The sequence below is a fragment of the Echinococcus granulosus genome, assembly GCF_000524195.1.
Source record: "Echinococcus granulosus chromosome Unknown EG_S00028, whole genome shotgun sequence".
In the NCBI taxonomy this organism is placed as follows: domain Eukaryota; kingdom Metazoa; phylum Platyhelminthes; class Cestoda; order Cyclophyllidea; family Taeniidae; genus Echinococcus; species Echinococcus granulosus.
In genome coordinates this window covers 141,085-153,671 of record NW_020170408.1, presented here as the reverse complement: position 1 = coordinate 153,671, position 12,587 = coordinate 141,085, and the positions used below count along the sequence as shown (strand labels likewise).

The 12,587-nt window shown below is 42.1% G+C and overlaps 2 protein-coding genes across 2 annotated transcripts; both read left to right on the top strand. All coding sequences in view use genetic code 11, as the record gives it.

Annotated features, from left to right (window-relative positions):
- Positions 1-1,938: 1,938 nt before the first annotated feature.
- Positions 1,939-5,517, top strand: EGR_04454 (Kinesin heavy chain; the record flags this gene model as incomplete). Its single annotated transcript, XM_024493703.1, has 5 exons — positions 1,939-2,166; positions 3,275-3,652; positions 3,721-3,894; positions 3,931-4,188; positions 5,359-5,517. The coding sequence occupies 5 exons, from the start codon at positions 1,939-1,941 to the stop codon at positions 5,515-5,517; spliced, it is 1,197 nt and encodes a 398-aa protein (XP_024351817.1).
- A 2,637-nt stretch (positions 5,518-8,154) lies between these two features.
- EGR_04453 (hypothetical protein) lies at positions 8,155-9,494 on the top strand (the record flags this gene model as incomplete). Its single annotated transcript, XM_024493702.1, has 2 exons — positions 8,155-9,262; positions 9,310-9,494. 2 exons carry the CDS (start codon positions 8,155-8,157, stop codon positions 9,492-9,494), a joined length of 1,293 nt encoding a protein of 430 aa, XP_024351816.1.
- Positions 9,495-12,587: the final 3,093 nt, after the last annotated feature.

Here is a 12,587-nt window from a genome sequence, read left to right as displayed (position 1 = left end):
AACGTGATTCTAATATGGGTGAACTAAAATGACGGCAAATTCATGACTGAATATGCTGCTTTTGGATGGCTCATGACCCACTTTTCATGCAGAGCCAGCTTATTGGCCTGTTGTCGCATTTAATCTCCTTTTCCGTTGTGAGTGGATGTGATTATTCCTCGATTCCCTTATTTTGACCCTGTACTTCTAACTGTGTGTGTGAATGCACGGATTAAACCCCCAAAACACACTATTTTAGGGAAAAATGTGACCTTTTCCCTGGGCATTGAAGCACCGACAATTAGAAATAAATAATGCGTGTACTTTAAAATCAAAGAGGAAGAAAATACCTGCAAGAATTTTGCTTGAAAGAAGTAAAAGTAAGGAAGAAATGTCCTTGTTTAATGATTGGTTAAGGAGAACAGCTTTATCCCATTGAAAGTGTGAAAGAATTTCTTCCCTAATTTCTTGCTGCTCCGTATCAATTCAGAAGTGTTGAGATGCTTTGGGTCGAAATCACCGTAATGTCGCCACCCTTTCTAAAATGCGGATTTACGAAGGGTCGGTAAGGTTAAGCCTCAAATGGTCATGTATCGAAGACATTTACCGCAAACATCACTCGCTACTTTAATCAGAAGGCATCCCAAATCCACATTCTCCACCTTTGGAAGAACAAACAAATCGCTCTTGGCTGTTAGTTACTTTTATTAGAATGAGAAAAAATGGACGAGACTGTCCATTCTGCCATATCCCCCTCAATTTCTTGGCGCAAAAGTTCATCCAACAAGGTTTTATCGTTGAGAGGTGGAAATTTGCACGCTCCAAACGCGGTAACCCACTGAATTCAAACTAATAGGGCCCCGCAAGGGATCGGGTTTGGGAGGGAGGTAAAGAACAGGAGGGTTACACACTCGCTAACACCCTTCATCACCCACTCCCCTGAGTCAAGAAGGATGTAAAGTGAGGTGTGGAGGCTCGCCAGACACACAATGGATAGTTTTATCCATCCAGGTGTTTTCCAGCTCTCTTTATTGCCTCGAAGAGGTGCGAAAAGAGGAGAAAAGGTGATAAAAAAAGGAGTCCGTCTTGTCACAATTTGACTAGAGGTGAACAAGGTGCAAGCTTTCTCTTCTCTTTTTTCTCTTCTTTTCACCTTTTCCTGTACTAATACACTTGTAACGGGTGTCAGTGCCAAAGGTTGTCAGATTAGATCAGATCAGTTCACGGATTTACCTTCATCTTTGCACCTCTTTGGGTGTTTTGCGCCAAGTTTAACTTCCTGTGTTATGCTGAGACGAGTGCAAAGAAAGTGGCGAAAAAGGGGAAGAAGAAGGAGGAGAATGCAAAGTAGACGATAAAGTGATTGACCTTGAGACATCCTTATTCCTTAATGTAGCTGAGTATAGCCAATGGGCTTAGCGCCCGACCACGACATTCCACCTTCAGTCGATGAAGGCGTAGCTCAGTTGATTCTTCATTCATATCAGACATTTTTAAGCTACTTTTTTCTTGGAAAATAGTCACTACGCTTTGGTATGTCATAATGGAGTGACATGTACTTTTAAGGACTAAGAAGTGATTGCGAGACCTCCTTGACAGGCACATGAATGGTAATTAGTACGACGGTATTTCACGCCTTTTTCAATTGGTACTCAGTAAAATTGTTGACAAGCTAACAAAGTTGACAGGTTCCAATTAGATTCACTCAGTATCCATCCATCCACACCACCATCTATCAATCGACCTCTGATTTCTCATTTTTTTACCACAAGAAAATAACCTTCTAGGTAAGTGATATTCCCTTTTGAAGTCGTAGTATTTTATGCCACTAAACAGACGAAGAAGAGGAAGTGTCAGCAGGTGGGTAGTTACAAGTAAAGAACTAAGAAAACCGCACCCGCTGGCTAAATGTAGATAGCAACATTTGCCATTCTATGCTATCTGACATTTGTGACAGGTATGAATCGTCGAAGTTCACGCAGTCATTGCATCTTCACCGTGATCATTGAACAGAGGTGTGTTCCGCTCAATGAAACTGTGACAAGTCGACTAAGTCTGGTGGACTTGGCAGGGAGTGAAAAGGTCTCCCAGACACGAACAATGGGTAACACTCTGAACGAGGCTAAGGACATCAATCGATCGCTGTCAACGTTGGCAAATGTCATCAATGCCCTGGTGGATGGGAGCGTGAGTAACGCTGCATGTCAAGTGTCAATTTTTGATGTATTTTTATTAGCAGCTCTTAAACTGCCAGTTCTATGGCGAGACATCAAATCACAATGTTGGCTCTGAACTGTTTAACAAGACGCGCTAAGTATATTACTTGCCGAAAATAAGTAGTATTTAAATCTAAAGAAGTCAATTTTTTCCTTATTCCCTAATGTAATTGTTACCAGAACATTAATGGTAAGTTGACTTTAAAGAAAGACGCTAAAAAAGTCTTTGAAATGACCTTTCAGAAGAGCAGATTTTATGTTCTGACCTGACTAGTCTTGAGGAAAGGGACACCTCATGGGCTTGGTGGTAGATGGCGCGTAAGATAGGCGCGTGGGTTGACTTTTTCACCGTTCTATGATCTCCCTGAAAGTGTAGTACGGCAAAAGCGAATTTATTATTAATGGTTACAGTAAGGTGGTAGTAAAATCTAGCCGGAGTACAACCTGTGGGAATTGGAGAACCCACGCGAGTTAATGGCGCAAATAAAACAAACCATCAAATCACTGCGTAGTCCTCGTTTACTTTTGTCGTCGCCGTGGTCACTCGCCTGAAAGCCTTGAGGTATTAATTGTCTGGCAAAATCGAATGTAACATACTGAATCTGATTCGGGGAGAGGATACTACTTATTGCCCAGCCGATCAGTAGTATCTTCACAAGGTAATTGTCAGTAGACGGATATTATCTGTATGCAGTTGTTTAGGCATCCATTCGGCTCAGATTTTCCTGTTTATCTTCTCCAGTGTTCTTCCTTCTTTCTTCGGTACGAATAGCACCCCTTACAACAGTGCATTAATTCCCCACTCCTTCGCCCATTCCCTGCTAGAAAGTTTTATCCCTGCACGAGTTGAAGTAGATGAATTAATCCTCGTGTCGCGCATTTTTCGCTCCAACATCATGCATATCATTAGATACTAGTCTTTCTACTTTGGTGTAACTTCTAGGCTGACTTCATCTTGTCAAACAAAAAACATTTGCAAAGCATATTCGAACAAGAAAAAATGACTTTTCCTTCGTATACTCTCAGTTCCTCTCGCCTTCCCCCCACCCTCCTTCTAATCGTCGCAATTTATCCTGTAGCGTCACGTACCCTACCGAAATTCCAAACTAACTCGAATCCTGCAACCATCTCTGGGTGGAAATGCCAAGACAATTATTGTCATTTGTGTTTCGCCGTCAGAAGCCAACGAATCGGAGACCAAGTCCACCCTACATTTTGGAATGCGAGCCAAGAGATTGAAGAATGAGGTGAAACGCAATTTTGCAACGAAGACTAACCAATGGAAACGCCTCTACGATAAGGAGCATGAATCAGTCTCCCTCCTGAAGAGTGTAGTCGGTCGTCTGGAGAGCGAAGTCGGACGTTGGAGACGGGGCGAAATAGTGCCCGGTTGTGAGTGGTTCAAACCTGAAAAGTACATCTCTGCATCCAATTTTTCTATCAACTCGTCTGCATCGGTAAATGCGAACTGCCTAATCACTTCTTGTCAGTAGATGGTATTCTATCAACTATTCCATACTTCCAGAATTTTTGCGGACGTGTACAGGATGAGATGAGCCGGGAGTTGAAAGAGAAGGAAGCTCAAATTTCGCGTCTCCAGGAGGAGAATAGTCGGCTACAATCAATGATAGCTGATTTGAGACTCAATGAAATCAAAAAGTCAGCTTCCAAATCTCAAGACGACTGTGGTGTCCTAAAGGTGAGTAGGTGACGATGGTATTCGGTAATGCCTTAGAATGAGTTAGACCTGAAGCAGAGGCAACTTCGCGACCTGTCCAAAGTGATGGAGGACTTCGCCTTAAGACTGGAGGCAAAATCGCGGCAAATGGGGGAGTTGATGGAGGAGGTGAATGGGCTCAGAGCTACCCTAAAACAATACCACAACCGAGATGAACTTGAAGTGGTGAAGCTAAAAAAGGACATTACCAAGGAACTGCATGACATTGCTTCCAAACTGTACCGTGTCGGTAAAGTCTGGGTGCCTTCCATTCCAGTAAGTTCTCACTCCTTTCTTGCCTGCTACAGAAAAATAAGTTGCCGCACTTACTTGTTTAAATGCAGGCAGGAGAAAAGGCGCTAATCCAGTTGTACAATACTCCTCGCCCACACTTTTCATCCCACTCTCTTCTCACTAAACAGCCATGGTTAAAATCTAGTGGATGTGGTTTGAGGCCTACAGATTTGATGAAACCCCTTCCCCTTCATCAATTCCTTGCTTTGTCAGGCATTTGGAGAATGATTGGTGGGCAGCGACAGATTGGTTATAGACGTATCACGGTTTTTTTTGAAAATAACAGAGCATTGCCTATCACTACTGACAGATTAATGGGTTAAGAGCTTGGCTGATATGTTTACCGTGATCAATAACATGCATGAGAGGGTTGTGGACACCACCAAGTGAATGTGTGTCATGTGAAGGGGTGCCAAAAAAATGACAATCAGGTCAAAAGCGATATCTGATTAGCTTGTGGTGCAAGGTGACCTCTGTAGTCCAGAGGTAGGCGAGTGGTCATGCCCTAGTCAGCTCTTTAAACTATCTGCCGCTCACTGTGCTCGCTTATCATCTAAATTAGTGAGTGTGTGGAAGAAATCTTTCTGCTTCAAAAACAACCAAATTGTTTAGGAGTAGCCATTCGGTTGGGGAGAAGTTCCGTGAGAAGATTTAGAGGATACGACCTCACCCTCTCGACTTCTCCCTTCTTCACCTGATTCGAAGAAAGCTTGTATCCCCGAGAGAAGAGGATGCAACTGTCTTGACCACCTTATAGGTTTACCCTTCTACCCACGTTTTTAGAAGTACCTGAAAATACTCGGTCTGTAAATTATTTTCCCTCATCTCTCAGCGTAGTTAAGTCACACATTCTTCCACAAAACCCCCCACCCCACCTATCCTCCCCTTCCCCCATGTATTCAACTTTCTCTTTTGATATGATTTAGGAAGTTTTAACTTCCGTAATGATATTAAATATATTATCATACTAAAATGGTTTTATTTCTCAGAAATTAAGTAACTTATTGAGCTCCTACTGGCTACCACTCATTCAGCCTCCCTATTGGTTAGTTTCTAGGTCACTTATAAAAATTGGTATTCTGTCTATTAGTTAATTCATTTCTGTTTTTTTTTTTAAAAAATCGGCCTCAAAAATTGCCTATTAATGTTAAGGATAGATGTTTGGAGTACTCGGAGGACGTGTTGGAGGACCAATTGGCGTATATGCGGTTCACCTTAAAGTGCCTCGGGGACACAGGCACTACGGTGGAGGTCAAACCTTCAAACGATTCAAAAACGATGCCCCAACAAAATGTTAAGAAGGCAAGTTGACGCCAATATGGGAAGAAGTCTGTTGTTCCAAACAAATTTGTCCCCCATCTCCCCTTTAAAAAGTATTTTAAATAATTTGAAAATAGGTAAAGGGGAATTCGGAACCAAAATAACGCATTAGCGCGTTTTTTGTTCGTCTAAATAGGTGGTAAATAAATCTGGGGTGTTTTTTGGACCAAACGATTTATACTACTCTTAAATATTGGGTGTGACCCTGAGATTTATGTGGTTTTGACTTCTTGCGATATTTTATGGCAAAAAACTTTTCGCAACAGGAGAAATATACTCGTAGAAACTTTACTGACTTTGCAAAGGCCCAAATAAAAGGTGCCAAAGTAGCTGCAAGTGTAGAGTCTGAAAGGGTGACAAGACCCCTACTTCAGAGAGTTGTGACCTCGCATGAAGGCGGATTTGTGGCTGACCTACAAGAATACGGCTGCCAATTTATTCTTCGGGTCGTCACATCATCAAGACGGAGAAGGAAGAGTTCGCGTAGCTAACCGAGTCAGAGGGCGGACTAGAAAAAGAGCATATTGTGGAGACCATGAAGGAAGGAGGACGGCCTGCAATTAGTCCTGTCTGGACGTCCGCTCTCTGTCTTTGCAGTTAAGCCTAAGAGCCTTCAATGATGAAGGATCAGAGTCGCCTCACAAATGTCCCCATCAAAGAGGGTGTTCCACTCCACTTTTTACAGGGCATGGGTGAACAGAACGCAGAAATTCTGGTACTCAAAGAAAAAGAAATTTGATATTACACCAGCACACGCGCACAAAAAGTTATTTTCTATTTTCTGTAAGAAATTAACGATTTTATCCAATTTGACAGAATAAATTGTTTTATTCTAGGTATCCTTTTGTGACCCTGAAACTGACCAATACGCTGTGAGAGGGGAGGAAAAGGAACCAATCAACAGAATGGGCGATTGTACAACAGAGCATCCTCGATTTGTCGAGGATCTAAGAACAATTTTTCAAGTTATTTCAAAAAAGAGCAAAGTAAAGGAGGCATGGGTTTCCTGATTTACTTTTTTGTCACAAGAATTAAATGTGATTGAAAGGCAAAAAAACAAATTCGCCTAATGACGGATTTATGCTTTTATGGTGGATTTTTTTTCCAGTCTTCCGTGGATACAGAGAAGGGATTTATAAGGAATCTCTTAGGTGACATGAACAGTGTGCCACGGCGTGTGAAGAGATTCTGCCTCTAAGCAGATGGGCGAAGTCAATGTTCCCTACGTGCCTGCGTGGTGGCTGGCCGATTGATGTTCGGAGGCACGGAGTAGTCCATGCCGTCGCATTTGTCTCTCCGCACCAGTCAAGAAGAGCTTAACAGGTAATGTTTTTGAACATTTCAGAGAAGAGGAAACCTCCAGATTGTCGAGCAGAAACGCGTTTCAGAGGGAGGGAAGGCAGGGGATGGCTGCTTCCTTCAAAGTCTACAGAGCTGGAACGCAGCTTCTGCTGCTTTCAACCTGATTGAAGGCGAGAGGCTAAAATTACTCCATTTAGGTCCTTCAATCGACCTTTTTTAAAAGTAGGAAGGAAAGGTGGTAGGTACCTCAGTACTGACACACTAACACATGTGACAATGGTGGTTCACACAATCAATCCCATACATTTGACAAATTTCTGTAACTTCAGGGGAAAAGCACCAAGGCCGTGTCTACTCACCTACTCTTAAACTCTCTTTCCTTTCCCCAAACACCCGTCATGACAGCTCAAACGATTAAATTCTTAGGTTATAGGCCATCCTCCGGGCATCATACCTGACTATTTCTCTAGTAAAAAGACAGTCCAAAATCCACAAGACTTGGAACCCTCCTCCCTCTATAGTGGCACCTTCCTCATGATAGGCATCAAAATGTTGCCCCTCCCCTTTATTCTGCTCCTTGCTATGACTTCTTGGCAAAAAACTACTTGAAAGTGGAAACACAAACCCTCCAGCCTTTTTAGATGGTGGTTCAGGGTAGTGAAGAAAGTGGTCGCGGCCTCCATAAATTCTCACAGCATCTCCTTCATAAGTCAATTACACCCGATGCAACATAAACCCAGCTTGTGGAACTCGCCGCTGCTTCGATCATTGTGAGGGTAAATTGGTGTGAGCAAAATTGTCGACCTTAAAGCATAAACGTCCCCGAAAAGGAATGTTTCCATGAGTAAGGGAAAAGAGGTAGAAAATCAAGTGAGAGTTACCGCAGGCTCTGGATGGATGGGTGGGTAAGAGATAAATACAGAATGGGTGAATGGATTGATGGGTAGGGGATGGAGGGTTGGGCATGTATTCCGTGAGTTCTGTAAATTGTAGACAGATGGATCAGTTGATGATTAGGCAGCTACAGGCCGCCTTCGAATCGATAAATTGGTAGATGAGGCACCAGGAGAGTGACAACCAACCCTCATTTACAGAACAATTACTCCAATTAGGCACCATCTGAGGTCTTGGCATTGTGCGCGCACACACGCACACACACTCGCAAACACACGCATACACATGCACACCATCGCATGTCACAGAGGCAAATAATTTGATTAGCTGACTTTATCACAAATTACATCTAATTAGACGAACTATTGCACAGTGGATACCGAGGCACTGTTGTAGAGGCAGCAGTTAGTCGCCATTCACTTACCATTGGTAATGGCTTCCATGTATAAGAAGGACGCTAATCAAATTGGCCTCCATCATCGCCACCGTCATCACTCAATGCCACACCACGCCACGGAGCCCATTCATCAGACCCCACACGACTCCAAAGGCATGACCAACAAGCACGTCCATTGGTCTCAATACGCCGATGAAATCTCCTATTTCACCATACAAGATGTAGTCCGTTTGGCCGATTCCAGTGATGACGACTACTTCTCCGACGAGAATGTGGAGGTTGAGGAGCCCTTGAAGGAGAAACGCAAACACGAGAAAGAAATCTTCATACATCCAGATTTTTGGAAGGCAGTAGATAATGCAACCTCGCAATCACAGCCACCGTTATCACCACCACCACAATCACCACCGCCTTTGGATTTGAGCGGAAAAACCCGCTTCCTTCCAGTGTCCGAGACGGACTCCACGATCAGTGATGATAGCAACTTCTTCGACGATCCAAAATACGTCGAGAAGAAGCGATCCCTGTTCTTGAGGAAGTCACAGTCTCCAGCCCCCAAAACTCCCAAACATGAGAAGCATCTAGACCTGAAAACGGAGAAGGAGAAGAAGAAAAGGAAGAAGGAGGAAGTAGAGATGGGGGACGCGGATAAAGAAGCAAGCAGCAATGGCAAGGCACAACCAAAGAACGAGGAGAAACCTCCAGTAGTGCCCAAATCACCAGAAGGCATGGTTGAACGTCCAAATGGTGCCAAAAAAATGCAGAATAGTTATTGGATTTCGCCACAAATTTACCTCTTCAAACGCAATGCTACATCAGCAAGAGGTGACTATGCAAGAGGCGTCAAATCGCCTGTGGAAAGTGGAAAGATGGCGAAGAGAAGTGAAATATCCAGTTCCACAGGACGTCGACGTGTGAGGCATTTCAGTGACTACCTCTATGAACCACAATCACGCTCGACGTCAAGGACGCGAGGGGTAGGTGTTGCCGTGGTTAAACCGCCTCTAGCCACGTTTCAGAGCAACCATAACGCTGTGGAGAGCACGCTCCATCGAAAACACTCCAAAAGCCGCTTTGATTACATCACGGAGAACATGAAACCCAATCTTCCAAAGGTGCCACCAAAACCGAAACGATCTACAAGTAAAACAATAGTAGGTCCTCATTTAATTGTTTTTTTCCTAATTTAGAAACCTTCCGAAAAGCATTCGTCAAAGGCGTCCAAAAAATCACCCCATTCACATCATTAGTGCTAATGCTAGCAGACGAAATGGCATGGCTACCTTCTCCTCTTCTTGCTCTTTATCATCATTGCCATCATCACGGTCAGCATGATCAGTGTTGTGATGACTGCTGTCAATGCTACTATCATTAATTTTATTTTTGCCCTCATTGCATTCTGTGCGAAAAAAACGAAGTGAGTTTCGATTTCCCAGTTTGTTATGCGGGAGAAAAGGTGCGCACCAAAAATGATAAACGACCTTCCATGAAACCCAAATGCAATTTCAAATAGTGCTTCACTTTCTGCTGCATACCAGACCATTTGAGGGACTTTTAATTGTAACTGTAGTTGTAATTCTCAAAGAAATTCAATGATTGGTTTCTCTTTCGCTTGTTGCACTTTATAATTTCGAGCCTAAAAATAACGTTCCATTATTTCGATTTTATTCGTAATCACAGAAATATAACTGCAAACTGCATTTCTTGTTTTGTGATCGTGAAATTTGTTGATTTTATTGTGTTTTTCTAGTTAAGATTCCTATCTAAAGGCTTTTTTGATTGACCTTTATCTTATTTTAATCAATTGCCGCAATGATTACATAGAGAAATGCTGAAGAGGGGATTGCGGTAACTTAGCCCATTCAATATTATTTATCTCTGTTAAAATGCCAGAAATATGCAGTTCCTCTTTCTTGATTTGTAAGTTTTCTCCAATAAATAAGACTTAAAATGAGGGGTCGCAGATTTTCGGAATGACGATGCTTTACTTTGCAGACAAAATCTACATTTTCCTCATCCTTTAATCCATAGTTTTTGAATATAAGGAAAGTTGATTCTTCTGTAGAGAAAATGCATAGCCTGCTCAGAACTTTACTTGTGGGATTGAGTTTTCAGGGGGTTAGGTGTGATTTAAATGCTCATAAAAATTCTCCATTTTTGGATGGCTTGTTCTGAGAATGTTGCACCGGTATGGTGCCAAATTCTCCTGTGAAATTTATGATTCCCACGTTTAACTGGGGTTTGTGAAATGGGTAAAGTTAAGTGGGTTGGGAGGGAGGGGAATCAATTTATCTTTGACAGTTTTTAGACGCATAAATTAAGTGGATTGGCTAATTTAATATAAACATCTCCACCCTGTGAAGTGTCACTATCTATTGTAATAAAATATCTCACGAAGACATTTGATGAACAGTGATGTCACACACGCACCGAGTTGAAAGTGAGTGGTTAGTTGGGTGCAAGTGAAATGAAGGGTACGAATAATTAACGAGGAGTGTTTTAGAAGAAGACCCTCTGGTTCATCTCCTTCATTAATGATTATTAAGCACGTAGGCAGATCGGCACGAAAAGTGGTTTCACATTGGTTGCTTTTGCAGAGTGTGGTGGGAAATAAATGCATCGGCTTTTGAGGGTATTAAATCCGTAGAACACAGACTTGTTTAAATCAGTCGCCCTAGAAACAAAACGTAGAATTCTTTTTCCTTTTAAACAATGTGGGGCAATAAGAATGCTTTAGGAAAAGTTGCGGCTTTTTAAATGATTAAAACCGTTGTTTGCTTGGTTACTATTCTTGTCTACAACAGAACCCCTATAGGAAAATACAAGTGATGGCTTAAGTCTTCTAACAAACTTCATACGGACTTTTCAAACGCAGCACTTTAGTACGATCTACATCTGGATGCCTAAAGAATTGGCAATCCTAATTACTCCTGGATTGCATTAGCTATGTGAAAAAGAGTAAAACTATATTCAAACAATGGGTACCTTCCTCAAAGGAAATCGGTAGACCCAGGGTTTGTCGGTTACGCCCAAGACTCGCGTATGTAAATGTACCTGGGAAATAAGCAGTTGGCTGTGGCAGAGCGATGAGATAGTTGGTCCACTTCTCTAGTACTCGGAAAGGTCATACAATAATGGGCGTCCCCATTACATATCACAGTAAGAGGGGGCAAGACGTCAGAGTCTCCCGATCAGTTTTCCATTCCTTTAGGCGAATGAGGACTTATGAAGATAAATAGCCTTAACATCATTGCTCACTCCCAGACGACGCCCGAAATCTCCAGAATATCCCCATGCATTGCATTTGCATTGATGATTATATGTGGTGTGCCTCACATTCCACAATCCATCTACACGATCCAGGCTCGTATGTGGTCAATAAAACCATCTTTTTCGAAACCAATTGGGACTGACTAATCTGTTGGAAGGATTTCTCATTACTTACTATTACAAGGCCCCTCAAGACCTCTCTTCATCCCCTCTACCCTTAAGGCGGAATTCCCAAATAGTATCAATGATCGCCTTTTTCTTTGACGGATGATTAAAGCACAAGTTTTACCATTCCGACCGTCCTTGAGTTCCCAAAGTTGCACAAATTTAAAATGCTCAAGGGAAACTCCTTTTTTCCCACTTAATTCCTATTTAATTTATTTCGCTGCTCCAGCAATTCCCAAATTTAAAGTGCAATTAAATACTGGTGGATGCTACTTATATAATATAAATAGCACCGAGATGGGTGACATGAGTGAACACGATGCGTTCGCTGAGGGCACTCTACCTTCGATTCATGAATGTTGAACTTTTTTGCATATTTTAAAAGGAAAACAAGTCAGCTACTGGGGTATTTTTGAATAAATGGCACATAAAATATCCAAACATACCATTAAAAATGTAAATTGGCACTCGGCCAAGCTGGTTTGGGTGCTAGTATATCTCAGCGGGTTATAGTTACAATTGCGAGGGCTAAAGAATGAACTCAGAAACCAATAAAAGGAAACAGGAAACCATTCTTCTTTGAAATTCGAGAAGGAGCAAAATCACAACCGGTTAAACAAAGGTAACGTCAAAACTTTTTCTTCCGATTTAACATAGTGCCTCAGAAACCTGCTCCACTATTGGTTAAAAATTGGCCAATCATCACGTGACATTTCATCTTACAAATGGCATGCGTATAAATTGCTTTTAGAGCTGTCACAGCACACTAGCGTGTCAACAAATGTACTTTCAACGTAGCTTGCACTAAGAAAATATCATTGACATTTTCGGACTTTCTTATTTGCCCTTTATTTGAATTGGAACTTGGACCCTACTTTTATGAGTTTTAAGAGCATTCAAAAGAATTTCACACTTTCACTAAGTAGGTTTATTTCCTTTAATGAATACAAAGAACTGCTTTTTTTGCATTGAAGAAAGGAAAAAAAGCGCACTGGACTAACATGATTAGCCGATAATGGCACCCCGAAGCCCA